Here is a 22,893-nt window from a genome sequence, read left to right on the forward strand (position 1 = left end):
TACAGACATGATTCCTTGTAAAAAGGTTTCAGTTTGGTGTTTTAACATCTTAACACAGCTGTTTTGTTGCCAGAAAAAAGGGGAAAAACCTGAGGGGACACAGATTGATACAATGAAAATACTGTAATACGGTAGGATATTGGATACATGCTGGACATTTCAAATGTCCTTCCTAATGAGTTAGTATATCCTGCAAGTACAGCTTATCTGGATAAATAATACTCGTAACCACTGACAAAACACATGTTTATAGATCGGGCGTGCACATAGATTAAAGGTTTGCGGATGGTATAGAATGTTAAAAACTTCATGTGTTTTTTTTCATATGATACATTATGTATATTTTACAACTCAGAATTTTTAAAATGCCCCAACAGCACCGTCATGCCTGGCTTTTGAACTATTTTTCAATAATTAAAAACAAGAATGTGCATTGCAAGGCACTGCTGTGGGTTGCTATTAAAAACAACCAATGGACTAAAAGCACTGTAACGGTTTTCAAACAATGTTTTTTTTAATATTTCTCATTGTTACTCACCACCTGCCCTTAAATATCCTGTTCACACACACACATCAATTCCTGGCACCCCCTCATAGTTTTCCCTACATCCCTGCCCCTGTCATAAATAATACCGGAAAGAGTTTGGTGTTGGCAAAAAAAAGCACATTGCAAATGATTTTCATACCAGTTAATCAACTTCATATTATTGACATAAAACAACGTAATAACTTCAGCTACAAGGGGAGCGCTCTTGGCTGTACTCCATTGGACGTAAATGCATCTCACCTGGCGCAAAGCTAAAGCACAGTGATGATGTAACACATTTCATCTTTTACCTTTAAATACAACGTCCATGGGTATCAGCGGTATTGCGTCCGTTCATCCCCTTGAAACAAACTCCCCCCCCCCCCCATCTCCTGTTCCTTACCGAAGCACAGGATTCGAACGCGTAATGCTCCCAACCCACAAGAGGTGGAGTTTGCATGTTCATGAGAGAGAGCAAAATTCTCCAGGACTATAGCTGTTGCCTGATGAAGTTGGTTGCTGTTATGACTGGGGGAAACGTCGTACTCGAATTATACATTTTGTGAGTTTACTATCCAACACACCGGTGTGCTTTGCTTTTAACGAATTGGCATGTTTTGTTTACGTGACAAACCTGACTAATTGTCGGGTGGTGGCGGGTTTAACGACACATATTTATGCGCTCTAACCCAAAAACCTCTCTTATGAGCAAAATCTTGTTTCACACCTGTCCAGATGTTGACTTCTCTGTCGTTAGGTATTGTTCTTCTCTGGGTCTGTATTCGTCTTCTTTTCTCCACTGAATTAATTGTCTGTGTTTACTGCTTTCCAAATATGATCACTCAAAAGTCTTCTCTACTCTTGCCATTCCATTTTTGTGCGTGGAAACACGCTCAGGCGCTAAATGTCATTGTCCAGGTCGGCTAGCCACGAAAGGGCTTCAGGAGAGCTTTTGTGTAGCTTTGCTGTTCCTCCTCTTCCGTTGAAGGAGCGCAGACTACAGTGGTGTTTACTGTACGGTCCATAATCTTACTACTGCCATTTGAGCTCGTGTACCAGCAACATCCTGGTGCTGAGATTATTAACTTTTTGGTAACTGCAATGTCATCCATAAGGGTTCATAGTGGCAACAAAAGTCACGCGACTATTTAACTATTTTTATTTTACCAGGTAAGGCACCACCGAGCTATATAGCTCTTTTCCAGAAGCGACCTGGCTACCACAAATGATAGCTCAACGAAGTGGCTTATCACATGGATATGTATCGCAGCCAAATACTCTAACACGGAGACAAACCCACACGACCACGGGGAGAGAGAACACGCAAACTCCAATTATACAGCAGGCGTCAGCGTCGGGACCGAACCCATGACCTCGTGCATACCGGGCGAGGCAGTTAACATCTCACCACCACGACACCTCAGGACCACATTCCTGAGTGACAATTATTACGTTTTTGGATAATTACCCGATGTACGACAAACGAAGCTGGCCTTGAAGTCTAATTGTTCTCGCGATTAGAACAAGCCTAGAACAATTAGTTAGCTGTGGCACACACATACTAGACTATCAGATCAACCCAGTGCTCTAAGCTCTCTTCCAGACAACTCGTCCAACTCCATACACATCTTGCAGCAATTGGCGCAGACTCTATTGAATTTCTCTATGCTCCATACTCACTGTGAAGCATCCCCTATACCGTAAGACAAACAAGTTATAAGTTGGTATTTAAGAGTGCTCAGTGAGGTGATATCTGTGACTGTCATCCTTGCCTCCCGTTACACGCAACCTGTTTTCCAATGAGTGATGTATCAATATTTTTGCCTCGGCTGTTACTGATATTATTCTAGTGGGCATGTCAACCTTTAACCCAATTTTCAACACGTTTTGGGGAAAGTTAACTCTCTGCCGTGGTTTAATCTGAACTGTCGAGCGGCAGCCTCTTCTAAACTCAACGGAGAACGTGTAAGCGATGGTGTCACTGTCAGTCTCTTTCATATCTTTACGTCATACGAAGTTAAAAGTAACAAATGCAAATGTGTCATCAAAAGCATGAAATACTTGACTTTGTGAATGGCAAATATACGGAACTGGTATCATATCCAGTTTGCTGTCATCTATGCTCGTCAGTTGCCAAAGCTATTGCAAACAATTTCCGTAAAACTGATTTTCTATTTGGCTAATTTTTCATCAAATTCTACTCCTGATAGCAAAAAAAAACAAATGAAGTGCCACGTTCCTACTTAATGGTCGGATAAAACAACTAAGATCCGCACCGTGCATGCTGTGACATGAGGCGCTGATCCAGACTCAATAGCTCTCACTCAGCAGTGTGTTCCTGAGACGACACCTGGCATCGTGCGGCTTAACGTATGTGTGCACCGGAACTTGCACCGGTTCTTTGTCAGCCCTTGAAGATCTCACGAAGTACCCACAATGCACCACTCAACACGAAGTGCCCACACTGCACCAGGCAACACGAAGTACCCACGCTGCACCACGCAGCACGAAGTACCCACGCTGCACCACGCAGCACGAAGTACCCACACTGCACCACACAACAGGAAGTACCCACACTGCATGACGCAACACGAAGTACCCACACTGCACCACGCAACACGAAGTACCCACACTGCACCACACAACAGGAAGTACCCCACACTGCATCACGCAACACGAAGTACCCACACTGCACCACACAACACGAAGTACCCACACTGCACCACGCAACATGAACTACCCACACTGCACCACACAACACGAAGTACCCACACTGCACCACGCAACATGAACTACCCACACTGCACCACACAACACGAAGTACCCACACTGCACCACACAACACGAAGTACCCACACTGCACCACGCAACACGAAGTACCCACACTGCACCACACAACAGGAAGTACCCACACTGCATCACGCAACACTAAGTACCCACACTGCACCACGCAACACGAAGTACCCACACTGCACCACACAACAGGAAGTACCCACACTGCATCACGCAACACGAAGTACCCACACTGCACCACGCAACACGAAGTACCCACACTGCACCACACAACAGGAAGTACCCACACTGCATCACGCAACACGAAGTACCCACACTGCACCACGCAACACGAAGTACCCACACTGCACCACACAACACGAAGTACCCAAACTGCACCACACAACACGAAGTACCCACACTGCAACATGAACTACCCACACTGCACCACGCAACATGAACTACCCACACTACACTACACCACACAACACGAAGCACCCACACTGCACCACGCAACAGGAACTACCCACACTACACCACACAACACGAAGTACCCACACTGCACCACACAACTTGGAACTGATCTCGCCAGTCCCGTAACAATGGTGGTGGTTCATCTTGTACGAATTTACAGTCATTAACGTCGCAGTCGAGAATGTACGGAACAAAATATATAAACGGACAATATGCCTACTTCCCATATTTGTCTCGTCACATAAAAAATAAGTACAGTTTGACACATCCCATCAGCAACATGATCTGGCAGTGAATGTATCCAGCGGCATTGGTTCAACACTCACAGACTGGACTGGTTTTGACATTTAGTGTCTCGTCAGCAGTCAGGCTTGTTGAGAACAATCCTGGTCGTATCTTTTATCAACAGCAATGTTCCTGATTATATTATTACATATAGTTTCATGTTGAACTAGGACCCATGTCTGAGAGAAGAGGGGTCCATTCCTATGAACATCTTGACATTTCCAAAGCATTTGATTACATCAAACATCATGCACTACTTGAAAATTTGCAGTCCATCATTTGCAGTCCACTCTAATCTGCATGCTTGGTTTTCTAGCCTTTTGACCGATGGATATGTTATATGCAGGAAGGTAACCAATCTTGAAATCTTCACCGTTAATTCTGGTGTTCCACAGGGCTGTGCTTTGTCTCTCAAACAGAATTTCTTATTATTTATGACTTATTATCAACCACGCAATATGATCCACTCCTTTGTAGATGACAATACACTTCATGCTTCATACTCTACGTGCAGATAATTCACTGTCAATCAGCACTGATTGAAAACAATTCATGTTTGAGGGTGACAAAAAACTGGCCACATTCAACAAACAAAAAACCCATTCAATGATAATATAATACAATACGCGGTTTGTCCCATCATATCAGACAATTTTATTCTTCACCGTAATGACATTTAATCTGTTTGGCACATTAATCTCATTGGATCTGTCATAGAATGGTTGTACTGTATTACTAATCTGGCTAAACGGGCATCAAACAAACCTGGATTTATTTTCTGTGCAAAAAGCCCTCTTTAACTCTGAACAATTGTTACTTCGCCAATGTAGCTAAAGTTGGAATACTGTTGTCATATTTGGGGTATAGTACCCAGTTCCTCCTGCACAGTGCATAATATAATTCAACTTGTGGCAACCGGATGGATTGATGATCCAGCACTCACTAGTTCATTCCAGTCACTCATCACCAGCGGCCAGTCGCCTTCTTGTCACTCTGCTATCACTGCTACAATGGTTATTGTTCCAGTAAATATCCACTTATTGATTCCTCCGCCATGTTAGGATGCGGACCACCAGACCTAACTGTTTGATTTCGTCTACACTGCACTCAATCACCACACTGCAGGTCAAAACACTCCTCGCTCTGCTTCTTTTCACGCACTTCTCCTTCGTCTCTTCATGTTCTTACAACCCCTGCTAAATTCTAAAACCCCGTTAACTCTTATTTACTATTTGGTAAAGTCACGTAGAAGGGAAACAATAAAATAATAAAAATATAAAACAATACAATTCTCACGACGTTTCGACTGCAACACAAGCAATCGTCATCAGGTGTGAAAACCACAGCAAGAACATTTGAAAAAGGTGGCGGTTTCTTAACGTTAGCACCACGGAGAGCGATTTGACAGTTTGTTCAGATGGACGAGTCCATCTATGTTCGGAAAAGAGGAGGGGGGAGACGAAAAATAATGGATGCGGTCTGAAAGCCACCTTAAGCGTGATCAATCAGTTAAGACCCGAAATTGTTTATCGAATCCTTCCAATGATTGCTAAGCCAGAATCCATCTTCTCGGTTGAAATTGTCTCTGTGTTTGTATATGTGGATAGCCTCATGAACGAATCTCTCATGGTAGCCAGATGGCTTGCAAAGAACTTCTGTCTTCGAGAAGTCAATGTCATGTGAGCCTACTGAATTATAACAGTGATCTGCCACGGCCGAGGTGTTGGTCCTACCGTGTTTCAGGTCTGCTTTGTGTTCACGAATGCGGTCCGAGACATGTCGTTTGGTTTCTCCAATGTAACTACTACCACAGAGGCAACTTAGTTTGTAGACGACAGTGTACTGTATGTCCGGAATCACATCTTTTACAGACGGAACCAGATCACGGATTCCATTCCAAGTGAAGTATGTATTGGTTAAGCAGTGTCTCACCAGGGGGGTACCTCAGTGTTTAGTCCTTGATGATCTTTCTACAAACAAACTGAGGGCACCCCAATGGGCTCCCCCCTATCTCCGGTTGTAGCCAACATTTCCATGGATAAATTTGAGACTGACGCCATCCAGACTGCCACTCTGTGCCCAACCTTATGGAAGAGGTACGTGGATGACACTTTTATCATCTGGCCACATGGCCGGCCTGCTCTAGACCAATTCTTCGACCACATCAATTCCATACACCCAGCCATCATATTTACCATGGAAGTCGAAAAAGATGGCAAGCTACCTTTTTTGGATGTCCTAATAAAAAAGAGACCTGATGGTTCAATGAGCCACTCTGTCTACAGGAAAGATACCCATACGGATGCTTACCTGAAACCGGATTCCCACCACCATCCATCCCAGAAGAATTCCCTCATCAAGACTCTGCACCATAGAGCCCAATGCATATCCGACCAGGAACACATAGCCAGTGAACTCAAGCACATACACCAAGCTCTTAAGGCTAATGGTTATTCCGACTACACAATCCGTAAGCTATCACTCCAACCATGAAGAAGGACCCTCTTGAGCCTTTCAAAACCATCACTTTACCCTACATTGCAGGGATCACAAAAAAGATCTCCAAAATCTTGAATAAACACAAGATCCAGGTCCGATTCAACACATTTCATAAAATCCGTGATCTGGTTCCATCTGTAAAAGATGTGATTCCAGACATACAGTACCCTGGCGTCTACAAACTAAGTTGCCTCTTTGGTAGTAGTTACATTGGAGAAACCAAACGACATGTCTCGGAGCGCATTCGTGAACACAAAGCAGACCTGAAACACCTCGGCCGTGGCAGATCACTGTTATAATTTAGTAGGCTCACATGACATTGACTTCTCCAAGACAGAGGTTCTTTGCAAGCCATCTGGCTACCATGAGAGATTCGTTCATGAGGCTATCCACATATACAAACACAGAGACAATTTCAACCGAAGAAGATGGATTCTGGCTTAGTAATCATTGGAAGGATTTGATCAACCATTTCGGGTCTTAATTGATTGATCACGCTTAAGGTGGCTTTCAGACCGCATCCATTATTTTTCGTCTCCCCCCTCCTCTTTTCCGAACATAGATGGACTCAATGCGTGATGTTGATTCTAAATGTGGAGGGAAAAGCCAGAGGACCCGGAGAAAAAAAAATCCACACGACTACGGGGAGGGAGAGAGACACGCAAACTCCAAATATACAGCATGGGTCAAGGTCGGGATCGAACTCAGGATCTCCTGCATACCAGGCGAGGTAGTTAACATCTTGCCACTGCGGCTGCCCATTATTATGCCTCTCAAAACTGCAGTTTCTTGCTGACTGCTTAGAAATGTATGCCATTGGACCTGGGCTCAGCAACCATAATTTAATAAAGGTACCTACAGTCTATTATTTTAACTCAGTTTCAATGCTTACTTGAGTGCTATAACTATGGATTAAAAACCTAGAATTTAGTTGAAATGAGTTTAACAAGAATTTGTATCCTTTTTACCTGGCTGTGGTTTATTTACGTGTATTTGCTTTATCAGTCGTTGAAAAAAAAAATGATGCCCTTTTCGTGAATTCATCAAAAATATCCTTTTAAATGGGAATAATAGTTGCAAGTGCAAATTGTAAAATGTTTATTTTTATTTTCAGCAGGTAAAATTGCAAGTGCTGAATTTAAAAGTTTCTGGCTGTTTAGATACATAGCGTCTTTGCTATTTCAGTACAGTGTTTGCAATATGTGGAAAAAAATTGCAGACCTGAGGGCTTTTTCAACTGCCCAATGACAGATATTTTGAGTATCTTTATATAAAAAGCAATGTTTTAATAAACAGTGGTTATAATGACTCGAGTAGTGAAGGCGTGTGTTTCAAAGCAACTTTAGGCCTCTCTACACTTTTCATTTTGTTTCATTCCATTTGAGTGTCAAAACAAAACATGTGCAACTTGATTTGTGCATGTGTGTGCCAATATTCAGTGCTTTTGGCTCTTTGCACATGAGCCCGGGCCAGGAGAAATCTGCAGAAGCTCCCAACTTCTTTTGACAGTGCATGGGTCATTTTAGTTTTACAATTGGTCGTTGCATTCATATTTTCTAGATTGTACATTTGATTTGATTGAAATACTCTCATGAGGTGGACTGTCCCTTGATGCAAAAAAAAAGTCGAATCATCTGAACAATCAAATATATGCCTCACACAAAGATTGATTGACCATAGCAGAGGGCCTTGGCATCATGGGCTGGTAGAATACATGTGTACGCTTGTTGATGCATAGGGCACGTTGGTATATAATGTCCACCTATATGTTGCCATCCACCTCAGCAATCTCTGCTCTCTCCCAAGATGTCCCTGCACCAAAATGCTCACGGGAATGATTTCCATTTTGTTCCATTTTTTTTCTGTCCTCCATTTTCGCTGCGCTGTCTCTTTGTCGTGGTGGTACAGTCCAAAGTGTGTGCGTCTAAAGACAAAGATCCTCCCGTATAGCCTGAACAGACTGTTGGGGCAAGTGCTGTTAGTGAGCACCTATGAAGGCCGGCACGGCACACGAGGGACTGGGTGACCAACACCACGCCCGACCGCCTTTGTCTCCCCAGTTGGCGATGTTTTTACACACCGGAGCAGGTACTCATTCGAGGCTGAGTCGACCTAGGGGATGCCCAGGACCGGTTCAGATAATCGCCACTGGTGTTTGCGGCCGTGAGCGGGAATCAAACTCGAGGCCTTCAGGTTCGTAGCGCAGCGCGCTCACCGCCACACCACCGCTCCCCCACGTACACCCTGGCAGGACGGCAGGGCGTGCTGTTGGCAGGCGAGTGGGCAGCAGCAGCGGTAACGTTGCCGAAGAGTGAATCACAGTGCGTTGCCGCTTTGTCGGCACATTTCTCAACAGACTCGGGCACTCGCTGATTCCACTGCACGTCAGTGTCGAATTTTTTGCACTGCTAATGAATCAAAGAACCGTTCTTTGAGGATTAATCATAAATGTGGCGGGGGTGTATTTACCGTGGAATACTTTATTAAAATTTAAGTTGGTTTAACGTAGGCTTTCGCGACCAATATCCAAAAAAATATCTTATGGAAAATGAATGTTATTAACTCATGTTTATAGAGATGTACAGTGTGGTTTGATGTTATGTATCCTTCGTTATTTGTATTGAATACTTGTTATTGCATTCTGGAAGTTATTCTTGGATTATTCCAGAATCTCGTGGATATGAACCTTTCACCGAATTATAATTTTTTTTATGTTTGTCTAATTAAAACATGGGGACTTTTACCGAAAACAAATATAATTATGATATCGAGCTAGGCTGTTGAAAACAATCACAGCAGTGCAAAGGCATGTCTTTGCATGTAACAGTACAACATGATGGTAATTAACAATTAAGGCATTCAAAAATAATTGCAACCAAGCCTCCTTTTGCTAGTTAACCACAGTTTTCACAGGCCACTGATGAATTATAATTTTGAAGAAAAATAACACAGTTCCCAAAATTTGTAAAAAAAACTATTAAATATTAAAAGCAGTGACAAACAATTAATTGGTGCATGACCGCTGCCTGACATTAATGATTTACAAAAAATGATTTCCATGGCAACGCTTCGTTGCTCCAGGTATCGAAGCGACTGCATAGGAATGGGAGATGCATCATGGGAAATGTTTGCTGCAGCAGGGTGAGACTTGGCGCATTGCCACAGTCAATTTCATCATTTTGTGCATAAAGCGCAAAAAAAATGGCTGCCTGCCAAACTCGGGGTGACCAGGCAATGGGGAGGCTTTCAGCTCCACCATAAGGAGAAGGGCGAGAGAGAGAGATGGAGCTATTTTTATTGCTCAGATTTCATTAAAAAACCTCAATAATCCTGCCAGCTATTAAGTCAGTAGCACCTTCACAGAGTGGACTTTCCCAGAATAGTTATGTGGAGGGTTACGTAAAACAAAATGGGGGCGGAGAGAAGCGTGTAATGTAAATGCACTACCTGATGCATTTCTATTTTTTTTGTTTATCTTCAACAAGATCTTAAAACATTCACCTTTTTCACATGTGTCTCTTGTGAAATAACATTTGAATAATTGGTGCGTTTTTTGTGTTCGTGGTGAAAAGGATTTTTTTTGTTCACAACGAAATTAATAAACATTTAGTTTTTAGTTTTTAAATGTTTCGTGGCAGCTGCTTTGCATCTCATATTTTGCCTCTGGCCCACGTTGGCCAACACACCATGACTGAACACACACAGACATGCACGCATATGTCCCCCGTATACAAAAAAAAGGAACACACAATTTTGCATGACCAAATAAAATAGAATCAAATTTCCAACAGTTGTCAGCAGCAGCAGCCTTCTAGGATGGGTTATGTTACTTTCCCATGCATGGCACTCGTAGTCTGATTGAGAATTTATTATATATTTATTTTAATGCATCAGCGCCCGTGCAACTTACTGCTCCTTTAAAATGTCACAGCCACATTGCCAAGTCACCTGACCTGTCTCCCCCCCGCCCATTTGCCATTCCCAGACAGCCAGTAGGATCTCGCTATCTCCAGTTGTTGGGGTAGTTTCGCTGCTTGGCCTATCTGGCACGCAGGACGCAGTGTTCTGGCTCTGTTCGTCCGACGAGCTTCCAACAGATCAGCCCCAATGCTTATTTGTGCTGCTTTGTCGCCGTGTTGGGGCCTTGGCGGCCCTCCAAGAAGGCTGCCCCCCTCTCACGCCCGATAAATCTTTTCATAAACAAAAAGCGTTATTTACAGCCCGAAAACGCATTTGGGTACGTTTTCCCTTTTTGGACACTCGTCGCTCTCTGCGTTAAAGCATTTTTACGCGCTGCAGTTTTCGAACAGAATTCTGATTCCCTGTTAATTTTATTTTTCGTGGTAGGGGAGGGCGGTGGGGAGTAAAAATGTTAAAAGGAAAAATGACGACGTGTGTTTGGGAAGTGTTGCGAAATGAAATCACGGGCAATAATTTAAAGAATGTTTTCCGTTTGTCGTGAAACCATCCTCATTTTGTCTTGCATCTTTCAAATAGGCATGCATTGGTTTTGGCATTTTGCCACATGCACCGTATTTACATTTAATATCCCTGAGCAGTGCCATCGCCCGTTGAAACATAATGCTTGGGTATATTTTAGCGAACACACGAGCCGTATTGGCTTGGCATTTCAACTGTAACTTATACATTTCTGCCAAGGCAGGCGAGGCAAGCATTATTTTATTTATTTAGTTACTTGGGGTTGTTTTATTTATTAATTTTACAACGCTTACCACCATTGGTTGCTTTTGCCGCTCAAATGTCTCGACGCGTGGGATTGGTAGAAAGAATCCGCAGTGCTTCGTGATCGGAATGTGTGTTTGCAAGTAAGGGCCCAGAGCCAAGAATGGCAGCTTGGGTCCGGAGCCCAGTTAGGTCTACCAGGGGTGTCCAATAAATATGCCTGATTTTTTTTATTTTTTTTAATTCATTGAGATTTTTACAGGAAACCGTAAAGCCCCTGTGCAAGCATGCGGCGAAGTGAAATCTTTAGGGGGAAAAAATAGATAGCTTAACAGTTCGCGATGTTAAAACGAGTACGTTTATTTACACGGACGCTGCGATTTTCAGTACGAAAAGTCTCAGCATGCGCAGTACTATTTTCTTTTCGCTCTGGCGTGCTCACTTTTGCGTTTGCTCACCCCCCTCTGCAGTCGGCATCGCTGTTGCCAACACGGGCGGCCCGCCATTGTTGCTCAGCGAAGGCAGAGCACTGGGCCAGATTTTTTTTTTTTTTACATGGGTCTTGGACGAGAACGCTGGTTAGAAAAGGGTGGCAGACTTCCCAGATTTTAATAGTTGGCTTTTTCGAAATAAAAAAAAATCTCCCTGGGAATAGGCAGCGCAGGCCGAAGCACGTCGAAAACTTCGGGCGCTAAGACCCGCACTCCGCCATCAGGCGCCACGTTCATATTGCCGCCAACGGAGGATCGCGGGCTCTCGTTTTTCTGTCGAAGCGAACTCGAAAACCCGCCGATAAATTTTCAGCGCTTTCTATTTAACGTTTCGCCGTATTCCGTTGCGCACGGCTTTTTAAATCGTGGACGATTTTTACTTCCCTTTTTTTTTATTTTTCTTCGTTACCGCCTCGCGGGCCCCGTTTGTGATGCGGCCGACGAATTTAGCGCACAAATTGAGTATCGTACTTTTGAAATGTACCTTGGCAGCGCTTGATTTTGTACCCGGTGGCGTTATTCCTTGAGTATTGCTCTTGACCGATACGTTGTGGTTTTTCTCGCAGGTCTGGTGGTCTGTGCGAGGTATTGGTGGACACCGAGCGACTCGGCGCTCCAGCTGCCGGTCACTGGCATCTTCGCCGCGCAAAGATCGGGATCGGAGGCAGTGTTTGTCAGATTTTGGTGGGTATTCAAGATTCGATCTCGGAGTAAATCTCTACCCGTCTCACATACGTTTGTGGAGAAAATAGTTTGTTCTTTTAAAATAACACGAGTGGGGACAAAATCGCGTGATTATATATTTTTTACGCGATTTTCGCTCGTTTGTAAGGCGTAACAAAATGGTGGCTTCGTTTTTTCCCTCCGCTTTACGTTTGTCAGACTTTCGATGCGATCAAGGAACCTTACACCTTCCTCGGAGAAATGTATTATCTATTCCGTGAAATTTAACGTAGGGCGTTTTAAAAACTCAATTGAAACTTTTGAACCCAGCGCAACTGTAACTCCGTTTTAGCGGAATCGTTGCATCGTCGCATTTCGTGAGGTCCAATTTTCATTCATGATTCTCAAAATCGGCTAACGCGTAGTGGAGGGACTTTGAAAATGAAACAATTCGTTCAATGTTTTTTAGGCCTGGGTTTGTTAAATGGTTAACTTTTGGTCTGACCTATTTTGTTTTATTTCTTTATTTTCGATCATGGAACTTGTCCCAAAATGTAGCGGAGACTTGGCGGTGCTTGGTACTCGAGCATTCTGCCTCGCGGCTTGTGTTCGCTGGCATGCACTCTATGCACACATCCGCGCTACGCTCTTCTGGCAGCGAGCAGACGGGCAATGCGACCCCACCAAGCTTTACAAAAAGAGCCTAAAAAAATCAAGCCCAGATTGGTCGTCCTGATATCCCATAGGATGGAAAATGATGTTCTAACGTGCCAAAAATATATAAGTGCGTGAGTTTGTTTTAATTGTGTCCTGTTACATATTCTTGAGTTGTATACGTGGAATTATTGTCACATGCATCGATCGTAACTTTATATTGCACTTTGTGGAGAAATTCGATTTTGCAGTTTAGAGCTTTGTTAAAATATTTCAAATGGGTGTCTTTAAAAGCAGTGGTTAGATGGCGTTTTTCTAATGGGACTTTACTCACACGTTTTACTTGTAGTTCCAGTTATCAAAACCGATTTTCGGATATTAACCATATATATAGTTCTGAACTGTTGGGAACCCAACAAACAAACCCATAACGATGTTTGCTGTGTCGCCAAGGTGGCCTCCTTTAATCAGGGACAGTCGAAAGTCCTTTGGTAGTTGTCCCCCTGGCCTGCTGCCCACAAGCGACAACATTCTACTTCAAAAGAACTTGGAGGTTATTTCCATTCCTATTGTACATTTGAGGCTTGAAATGCACAGATTTAAATAAACAAATGTTTTTAATCCAGTTAGTTCTTCATATCATTTGCCTTGTATAGATTCCAGTTTTTTGCTTTTCCATTGCACTTATGTCGAGCGTGATGTATAAAAAATAAAATTCCATCTGAACTAGGCCGAAACAGATAGTTCCGTAGGAAGCGTTGCAAAGCAGTCACGTTTTTTTTCATTCGGATTTCGCATTGTCCGATTTATGCAATTGATATAAAACAATGCACCATTGTAAAACATATAATTAATTGGCAATCGTTTGCCAAAACTGGAACCGTCGCAAAGTCTAACACGATGTAACCTTAGTCAGGACATATCTAAACAAGGCCGCAGATATTTACCAGATTGTATTTTTGCAAGCGTTTAAAAACGCTTTCCACTTTATTTGCTTATCTGTTTACAGAAGTTCGAGTTTTGAAGTATTTTCTGTGTGTACACGTCCCGTCTCTCAACGTATGCCGCCGTGTAGCAACTCGTCCTGGCGCCGCGTAATTATCAAGCAGCTCGGATAAAAACGCACAAGCGCTTTCGATTTAAAACGCGTGAACCAAGCAACGCGCCACAATCTTTTTGCGGATAAAAGTTCGAATGAAACGCCCAAATGGTGAGGCCAACTTGTGCTTTTTAAAAAAGGTGGACTCTGCGGCGCCAGCGAACGGGGGCGCAGTAAAGCAGGTCTTCGCCGCCAAGAGTCATTTCAGCTGGACACTTTATCTCGCTCCGACGACGCGGACGTTAAAAGAAGGGCCCCTTTCGGAGGGCAAAGCAAGCGGTGCGGTTCGGCTTGCGAGAACAACCCCACGGGTTTTTATTTTTTGGAGTCCGCCGTAAAACGGCGAATAAAAGTGTTTTCTATTCAAAATACAAAAACTTGGCCTCGATCGCATGGCAACAAGCAGGGTTTTCAGGCCAATTGCCAAAAGGTCCCTGCTGTGGAATCTGTTGAAGCTCGCTCAACTGTGGATGTGTTTATATATTTATTTATTGCTTTAATTTCCCCCTCATTAAATAGCTCTCGCCCCTACGAGTCCGCAGCTTTTTGCAGCTGCTGTAGACAAATTGGCGCGCTTAATAGATTGGGGTGTAAGACTTAATGTAACAAAAAAATTATTTTTTTTTAAATCTATCGGGTGCGCAATGCCTCGTGTGCAACCTTTTTAGCTTTTGCGTGATGTTTGCAGATAGCCACGGTGGCGGCGGCGTTTGCAACGGCTTTGAAATCTTCATAAATCCACAAAGAGATGGAAGACTATTTTTACAACAATTCATTGAATGTGGCTTTAAATAGCCCACTGTATGTTGAAACCATTGGGGAAATGGTGTATATTAGAGACTGTGTGTATATACGCAACGTTGCTTGTATGCTTTAGACAGAGCACCTGCGTAGAGTATAAATGCAAAGTGGATAATTTTGCAGCAAGGTACTTGCAGTTGTTTGCAACAGCAACAAAAATCTCAATGATTAAATCAGCATTTGCACACGACTCTTAATAACGATGCAAAAAAAAAAATCTATGAATTATTGACGGGAGATTGATGAACGAAAGTAAAAAAACGACGAGCGATTAAATTGTTGAATTTGCACGCACGAAAAAAATGAATTTGCAGACGGCGCACACAATGGTGCCGCTTCACTGGCGCTCGCGTGTTGTCTGCTACAGACGTGGCCAGGAGCATTGCCCGGGCTGAGAGGAGACGAGAGAGGCCCGTTCCTACACATGCGAGCGCAGACGTAATAAACGGGACGACCCAAGCCTCTGCCGCAATGCGGAAAATGGTAAGGGGTGGGGGGTGCTGGCTTGGAGGGATGACGGGTAGCTTGTGAGCGCGTGCGTACGCTCTCGCACGTCTGTCCGTGCGCTCGAGTCCGCGCGTGTGTCTCGTGCGGAGGTAGGGGGAGATGGCTGGTGGGGAGGGTGGTTGAAGGAGCGTCGTTGTTGGGCGTGGGGGGGGTGGTGGCTCTGCGTGGGCGGACGTGGTGGGCTCGTGGTAGGCAGCAGCGGTAGCGGCAATCATGGCAGAAGGTGGGGAGGAGTTAGGGCACAAAGGCATGCGAAGGTGGGCAGCTCCCCACCGCAAGGTATGCTGGGATAGGTGATGCGCGATTCGTCCGTAGTTTTCTGGCTGGCCTCGGCCAAATGGAGTTGAAACTGAAATTTCGAGAAAAATGGGTGCCGGCCAGGCTTGGTTGCACACGGGGGATTTGGTTCATACTGAATCGATCACAGACGGTCCCTTGGATGGACTTGATGATGTGTGCTACGAATTGAGTCCTCTGCCTGCCAGCAGAATGCCAGTAACGTTCTTGACGAAACAAAAATAAATTTAGGTTTCGTGCGATTGTCAAAAAAAATTAGCGGCGTGACGCATCCAGGATGAACACTCGTGTCAAAAGTTAACACACATTTAGCAGTGGAAATAATATATGTTAAATATTTGTAGATTGGTTGTTAAAATATTCACCATTGCAGCTGAACGTTTGAAACGGTGTCTGCATGTGTAATCAGCGCGTGCGTATGTTTTATTTTTTTTAATACATATTTATGTTTGTTACGACTGGGTTACAGTGTTAGAGAACATCACAAATAGACGATCTGTTCTGTTCTTTCTACATCCCCTTGTAGTCCATCGACCAAACCAATTTGGCTCACAAGCATGCGAGCACCCTCATATTTTGTTACGTTCCCCTACGTGTGCCGACGCTATGTGTGTCTCATCACTCTGTTGAGGGCAGCGGTTGTTTCAATCAGGTGATCGTTACCTGTGCCCCGGGCTCACATTTTTACTCTCCGAGCCAGTGTGCCATTTGTAGGCGCGAGTGTGACACCAAACATCGGTGCTTGTCGCCACGCGTAGAAGTTCTCGGCGACAGTGAGACGGGGCGCGCGGGACGGTAGTTGTCGCACAGACGGGCGCGCGGCGGGGCTGGATTCCGCCGGTCGCCACAAACCCGTAGATCCGAACTTGTGGTGGGAGTTTTGCACAAGCTCGTGTCTACGGGTCTGTGTCGGCAGGGCACGCACACGCAGCCACTCGCCAGCGCGACGGCCTAAAAGACAAAGACGACGATTCCGCCATTCACCGTCCGTGACATGTTGGGGGGGCAAGTGATTTTAGCAAGCACCTGTTATGCACTCTGCAACCATGCACACACGTACACACACACACAGACAAATCCTTGTATGGCAATTAACAGACTATTTGGGTATGTGCTGTTAGCAAGCACCTATTAAGGCCGGCACCGGTGTATAAGGGGGTGACGTGATCAGCACGATACTCAGCCACCTTGGTCTCCCCGGTGCCTACAACATGTTCTGATATCATGTGTTCCTGATATTATTAGCCATGGCAGGATCTCAAACTCAATTTGCCGGCTTCATTATGCAGTGCGCTAACGGCTGTGCCAATGCTCCCCAAAGACAAATATACCCCATATAGCCTTATCAGACTTTTGGGGCAAGTGCTATTTGTGAGCACCTATGAAGGCCGGCATGGTACACGAGGGCGTGGGTTGCCAGCACCACGCCCGGCTGCCTTTGTCTACACAGTGGCGATGTTTACACACCGCACCAGGTACTCATTTGAGGCTGAGTCTTCTTAGGGGAGGCCCACAACTGATTGAGATAATCGTCACTGCTGTTGGTGGCCCATGGTGGGAATCGAACTCGGGTCGCCGGGTTCGTAGCGCAGCATGCTAACCACTGTGCCAGTGCTCTACACACACACACGTTTACAACATTTCGTACCTTAGACAAATACACTCTTATGGTGGAGAAGTCAGGTTGTCTGCCGTAAGTGAACGTAACCTATGCTATGTGGTATTTTGAAAAAGTTGCCAAAAAAAAGTCAAATCATTTTTACACTTTGTCCATGCTGTATTTAAATTTCAAACTATATATTTGTTTTATCACATCTTGCAGCTCAACGTGCATCGGTTGCATATTGCTCGACATGCTGACTAAGCTTAACATTTATTGATGTTTTTTTGTTACTGTGGTTTTTTCTTTATGTTGCATGCTCGGATGAAATACTTTAGACTTAGATAAACTGGGCAACGTTAGTGCTCACCGTTTCCCGGTTAGCTTCGTCGCATGAAAATGTCGTTCGCGGCGTTTGTTCATACATGTACGTTATCTGGGGAGCGGTAGCACAGCGGTTAGTGCACTGCGCTATGACCCTGGCGACCCGAGTTCGATTCCCGCTCATGACCAACACCAGTGATGATTACTGAACCAATCCTGGGCCTCCCGTAGTTCGACTCAGGCTAAAATAAGTACCCGTGGAGATGTGTAATAATCACCACGAAGAAGACAAAGGCGAGCAGATTTGGTGTTGGTCACACGCCCCCATCGTGTGCTGTGCCGTCCTTCATAGGTGCTTGCGAATAGCACTTGCCCCAAAAGTCTATTGAAGGCTATATGGGGGGGGAGGAATCTTTGCCTTTATTATCTGACATCTTTTGATGCATCACACGAAGAAGATTTGCTTCTGAAATCATATTGTCTTGTACAATGAAAAGTATATATTTTTTTAAAACAAGGAGGCCCATTGTGAACTTAGGAAATTTTTATACAACTGTTTATATGCTTTGATTTATACTTCTCGTCACACAATTCAAATTAATCACTTGATTAAGGTATACGTGCATTTATTTGTGTTATTATTTATATTGAGATGCTCGCAAAATGAATGTTAGCAATTAGAGAACTTGTGGCATGCCACACTGGTTTTCATTGGTTAAATTTCAAGCGGGTGGTAGTGTTCCTGCCAAATAGAGGAGGAGGGTAAGCGTTGGTGCAACGTATTACGGTACGTGCAACATTCCACTTGGTTATTGGAAATCGCCCACCCTAAGGACGTAATTGGGTGCAGCTGCAATGGAAAAATTTGTCTGCGAGCAAAATCCCGTTGATTTCATATCTTTTATTTTCACTTGTGCTGTAACATGAGCCCTTGGAAGAGAACTCCCTATTTTTTTGGCATGATATTAAGAACCAAGAAGACAGAAAAAAGAGGCAGGATGAAGGTGGCCTTTGTATCGAAAAAAAAGTAAATATCACCCACGGTGAGAAGCATTTAAGCTACAATTTGCAGTATTAAACATATATGCTGCCTAACAGTATCACCATTTCGTTCAGCGCCCAGGTTTCCGTGTTATTTCAGGACCTATTCGATGCTTGGGTGCCGTCTAGTGAATGCGGCCATCGCAAGATGCGATTGCTTTTTTTTGGAGGGGGGGGGGGTTTTCAGCGTAAATATTGCGTCTCGGAAGTGGTGGCGTGCCTTAAAATTTGAAAAAAATACTAAAATGTAGGCAGCCGTTCGGCGATACATCGCCGTTCCAATTAATATTGTACAACACTCGCGAGCGGGTCTTTATCGGCAGAGAGTTAATAATGCAGCGCGCTACATGGCTCGCAAGCTTTTGTTGTGTAACCAGTATGTGCGGCGGCCCCTTTTTGTCCCAGGCAACACCGTGCATGCGGAAGCAAATAACGAAACTAACCTTTTTATTCGCGATATGTTATTTACCCGTGTTTTAACGCAGTCTGTCAAATATCATGCAGCTTTGCAGCAAAAGAATTAGCACTAAATGGGGGAGTTAGCTTTCTCGTCTGGAAAGGAAAAAACTAAATAAATTGCGTACCCTATCAATCGTATTCGAAGGAAAAAACACAATCGTGTTATATAAGAGAGTGATATTTAAAAAGTGGCTATCAGATTTTTATTGAAATGTTCTGGTTATCATTATCTTCTTGTAAATAATTGTAATGACCTATTTTAATTAATTTGGCGAAAGGCTAATATAAAACCCCTTACCGCTTCAAGTGTTAAACCGTTAATACACTTTCAGAATTAATACATTTTGAAGTAAAATGCACGTTAATGAACATTTGACGTTTTCATAAAAACATACTACCTTTCTTTCCCCCCAGTAAAAGAAGCTACAAAGTAAAACAAAATGTTTGGACCATAGGTTCATCAGGCATGGTGTTTTTTTTGCGGGTGATGTCACAGGTTTACTGTGGTTATGATACGAGCCCGAGCAAATAAATCGTTTAGCAGACCAGCACTAACCTCTCCAGAACCTCTAGAACAGGCAAAACTTACAATGTTCCTCTGCTAAAGATGTAAAGCTTTCGCGCGACCGAAGAGGTTTTGTTTTGGCTTCATTCTATAACCTTTACAAATCTTGCATCTGCTCAAAATCCCTTTCTTTGATTCTTGGGGATAGGCGGGAGGGTGAAAGAAATTAAACTTTTCAAAATTATAGGCCTGTTTTATTTTTTATTCGAGTTCTGTGTATTGAAAAACCTTTTTGAACCACCTGTTTTATATTTCCACTCTTGTCAAGCTACAGCACAATAGCTTTTTTTCTGTTACATTTAAATTATATGCAGTTTGTTTCAAGGCGGCTTTCATTTTTTCGAATATCAACTGAAAATGTGTCCAAGAGGTCTAATCCCGTATCTGAAAACTATAAATCTTTCCATGGATATAGTCTGGATAGTAAGCCAACACTCCATCATGGGAGTTGCCTCTTATTTTTTTGTCCACGCAGATATTTCTTGGAGGTCAGGAACTAGCTGCTTATCACTGCACAATTTTGGACAGCTTGTCTGCATAATCCAAACACTTGCATTATGGTATGTTATCTGTTAGAACATGAATTTAACAACTTCGCAGCAGAGTTGTCCTGCCGAGTAGACTATTGGTTTTCCGTATCTTCCAGCTGCACATAATCACTCAGCGTTGATGGGCATGTTTCTGAAATAGCAATAGGCAGACAGACTTTATATTATGTAAGCCCCGCTGAGCTAACTATCTCTGGACGACCATAGCCCAGCAGTGGCAGCAGTTGCTCAGATTGTTGTCCGGTTATACGCATTTAGAGGTTATACAATTACAGTTTATTTAACAAAATGAACTTGCTTTATTGATACCTAAAATAAAAGCCAGTCAGACATTTCAAGCGATCATTACATACCATGGCCATCGATGCCAACAAATATGAATGGCAATTAATGAAAATAAAGGAAACAAATTAGGAAAACACAAATAAATGTGGTTTAATTCAAGACATGTAGCACTAGAACATTTTCTACGTAGAGTTATACAAATTATTTTTTGTGTGCTGGTTCGTATTTTCATCAGTGTCGTGTAAAAGCGTATCTATTAGCTTTGAGTAAAACGGCCAGAGGGGAGACTCGTTTTATTTATTTTTTATTTTACCAGGTGTAAGGCCCACTGAACTACATGGCACTTTTTCAGAAGCGTCTTGCCTACACACGACAGCTCGACGAAGTGGCTTATCGTGTGGAAATGTCAGCCAACATACTCTAAGACGCACGTTTCTAAATGTGGAGAGAAAAACCAGAGGGCCCAGAAAAACATCCGCATGAATACGGGGTGAACATGCAAACACGAAATATACAGCAGGTGTCAGGGTCGGGATCAAACCCACGAAATCCTGTATACCAGGCGAGGTAGTTAACATCTCGCCACCGTGCTGTCCCCCCCGGCCCACCCCACCCCCAGAGGTCACATTGTGACTGTGCGCGTGGTCACTCCACACGCTGCTACTACAGTTGCCCCCCCCCCCCCCCCCTGCTTATCGCTGCGTAAAGGTGTCACACTGACCACTTAATCCCATGGCTGTCTAGATTACACAGCTCTACCTCACTGCTTTTTGCTGAAATGACAACACACCTTAGAGATTTGAAAGAGAGTGCAACAAGGGACTTATTTATTTTAATATATATCAAATCTACCAGACCAGAAATTGCAGAGTTTATCACTTGTTAACGGTCTTTATGAATTAAATTGTTACGCTGTGTTATTCCACGATGGTGGAAGTTACATAACAAACCGGCTGACCATTTTTTCAGTGCAGTTGGTCTGTGGGACGGTGTCCATTTACCGAGAAACGTTATAGGTTGTGGCAAACCGGGCATGGATTTTAGTTTTCCCAGAGATTCACATTTTAATGTGGTGACACATTTGTGAACTGGGCAGTTACTTTGCGCCAAACTTCTCAAAGTTAAGTATGCAATTAACAGCACAATAAAATGTCTTGATGCAACCGCATCGCTTTCACAATTTTAATAGCATGTACCCACATATAAACAAAAAATTATATAGTTGTAAAAAATAAGTTAAAGTGGTTTTCCCCACTCAAATTATTATCACGAGTCGGCTCTTCGTGCCCACTTCGGAGCCCCTGGGCCAGTGGTGGAATTTCCACATTTCCGATTGTGGGAGCCAGTTATTCCAGAGGAGAACCACTGTTGACTTTCCACGTAATTGTACTTGATCAACCCCCTGTCAAGGAATTCAAACACTTAACTTTTTGATTACCAGCCCGCACGCTATACAGCTGCACTACCCAACCAGCTAAGACTGTTGTAATCAGATAGATGACTTTAAAATGTCCACGGATACATATTTCTTTCTGCCATGGGGCATCACCATTGCACCACTTTTTCCAGCTATCTTTGCTTTTAAAACGACTCTACGTAGCCACACTGTTAGCATTTATCGCAGCATTTTGCTCCTGTTAGCGGGCGACCGCAGAATAAAAAATGAATCGCGACGGCACTTAAATGGAGACTCGGCTTATTTGTCTTAGCGATCACCAAGCTGATGTTCGTGCGTAACGCTGCCTGGATATAAAATATTTTGGGACGCCAAACTTGCGGCACGCCAGAGGCTGTCCCGTTAAGTCGGCGACTGGTTTGCGTGACTGCATCGTGTCACGTTTCCCAAAGGGTCACGGTCGGCTAGCGAAGAAGGCCTCGGGTGTAATTCAGCATCGGTTTCAGAGTCCCAGGATGCAAGGTGGACACTTGGCCCTCGCTGGCAGAAGCCTTCGATTGAACGCCTTCCTCGGGGGTTGTTTTCGTCCACCGTTATGCCGCTCCGGTCAAATTGAGACGCCAGTCGACAACATCAGCACAGCCTGTACGTGTCCCGCGCGGAAACTCGGTTAGGTGCTTGCTCGTTCCCATATCTCTTGTCACCTGATTGAATTATGACTGCATCACTGTCTACGCGGTGGGGGGAGAGGGGAGAGGGCGGGGGGGGAGCCTCTGATTATCAGACGCAACATGTGTGTTCGCCGTCTCATTTTAGAAGGTTTGGCTGGAGAGGGCGGTGGTGGGGGGGTTATCTCCGCTATCTTCTTGTCCAGGCCGTCGGTGATTCATAATGCTCATGGGGCTCACATCGTGGTTCCCCTTA

General features: G+C 44.0%; 1 protein-coding gene across 44 annotated transcripts in view; it reads left to right on the forward strand.

Moving 5' to 3' along the window:
* The window catches only part of LOC142929607 (uncharacterized), a 391,053-nt gene that overhangs the window by 229,911 nt on the left and 138,249 nt on the right, over positions 1–22,893 (forward strand). For 38 of the 44 annotated variants that reach the window (XR_012945767.1, XR_012945769.1, XR_012945764.1 and 35 more), the window contains 3 exons: positions 8,617–8,749; positions 12,297–12,414; positions 15,315–15,430. Coding sequence is in view for 1 of the 44 variants with exons in the window: in XM_076071191.1 (XP_075927306.1) it covers positions 11,581–11,592; positions 12,297–12,414; positions 15,315–15,430 (246 nt within the window). In the remaining 43 variants the exon portion in view is untranslated. Of the gene's footprint in view, positions 7,287–8,616; positions 8,750–8,770; positions 11,593–12,296; positions 12,415–15,314; positions 15,431–22,893 lie in introns of those variants that run through there. The other 6 variants (XR_012945755.1, XR_012945758.1, XR_012945761.1 and 3 more) reach the window with 4 other exon arrangements.

Source organism: Petromyzon marinus, chromosome 32 (genome assembly GCF_048934315.1).
Source record: "Petromyzon marinus isolate PM22_M1 ecotype Great Lakes invasive population chromosome 32, UKy_Petmar_22M1.pri1.0, whole genome shotgun sequence".
Lineage (NCBI taxonomy): Eukaryota > Metazoa > Chordata > Hyperoartia > Petromyzontiformes > Petromyzontidae > Petromyzon > Petromyzon marinus.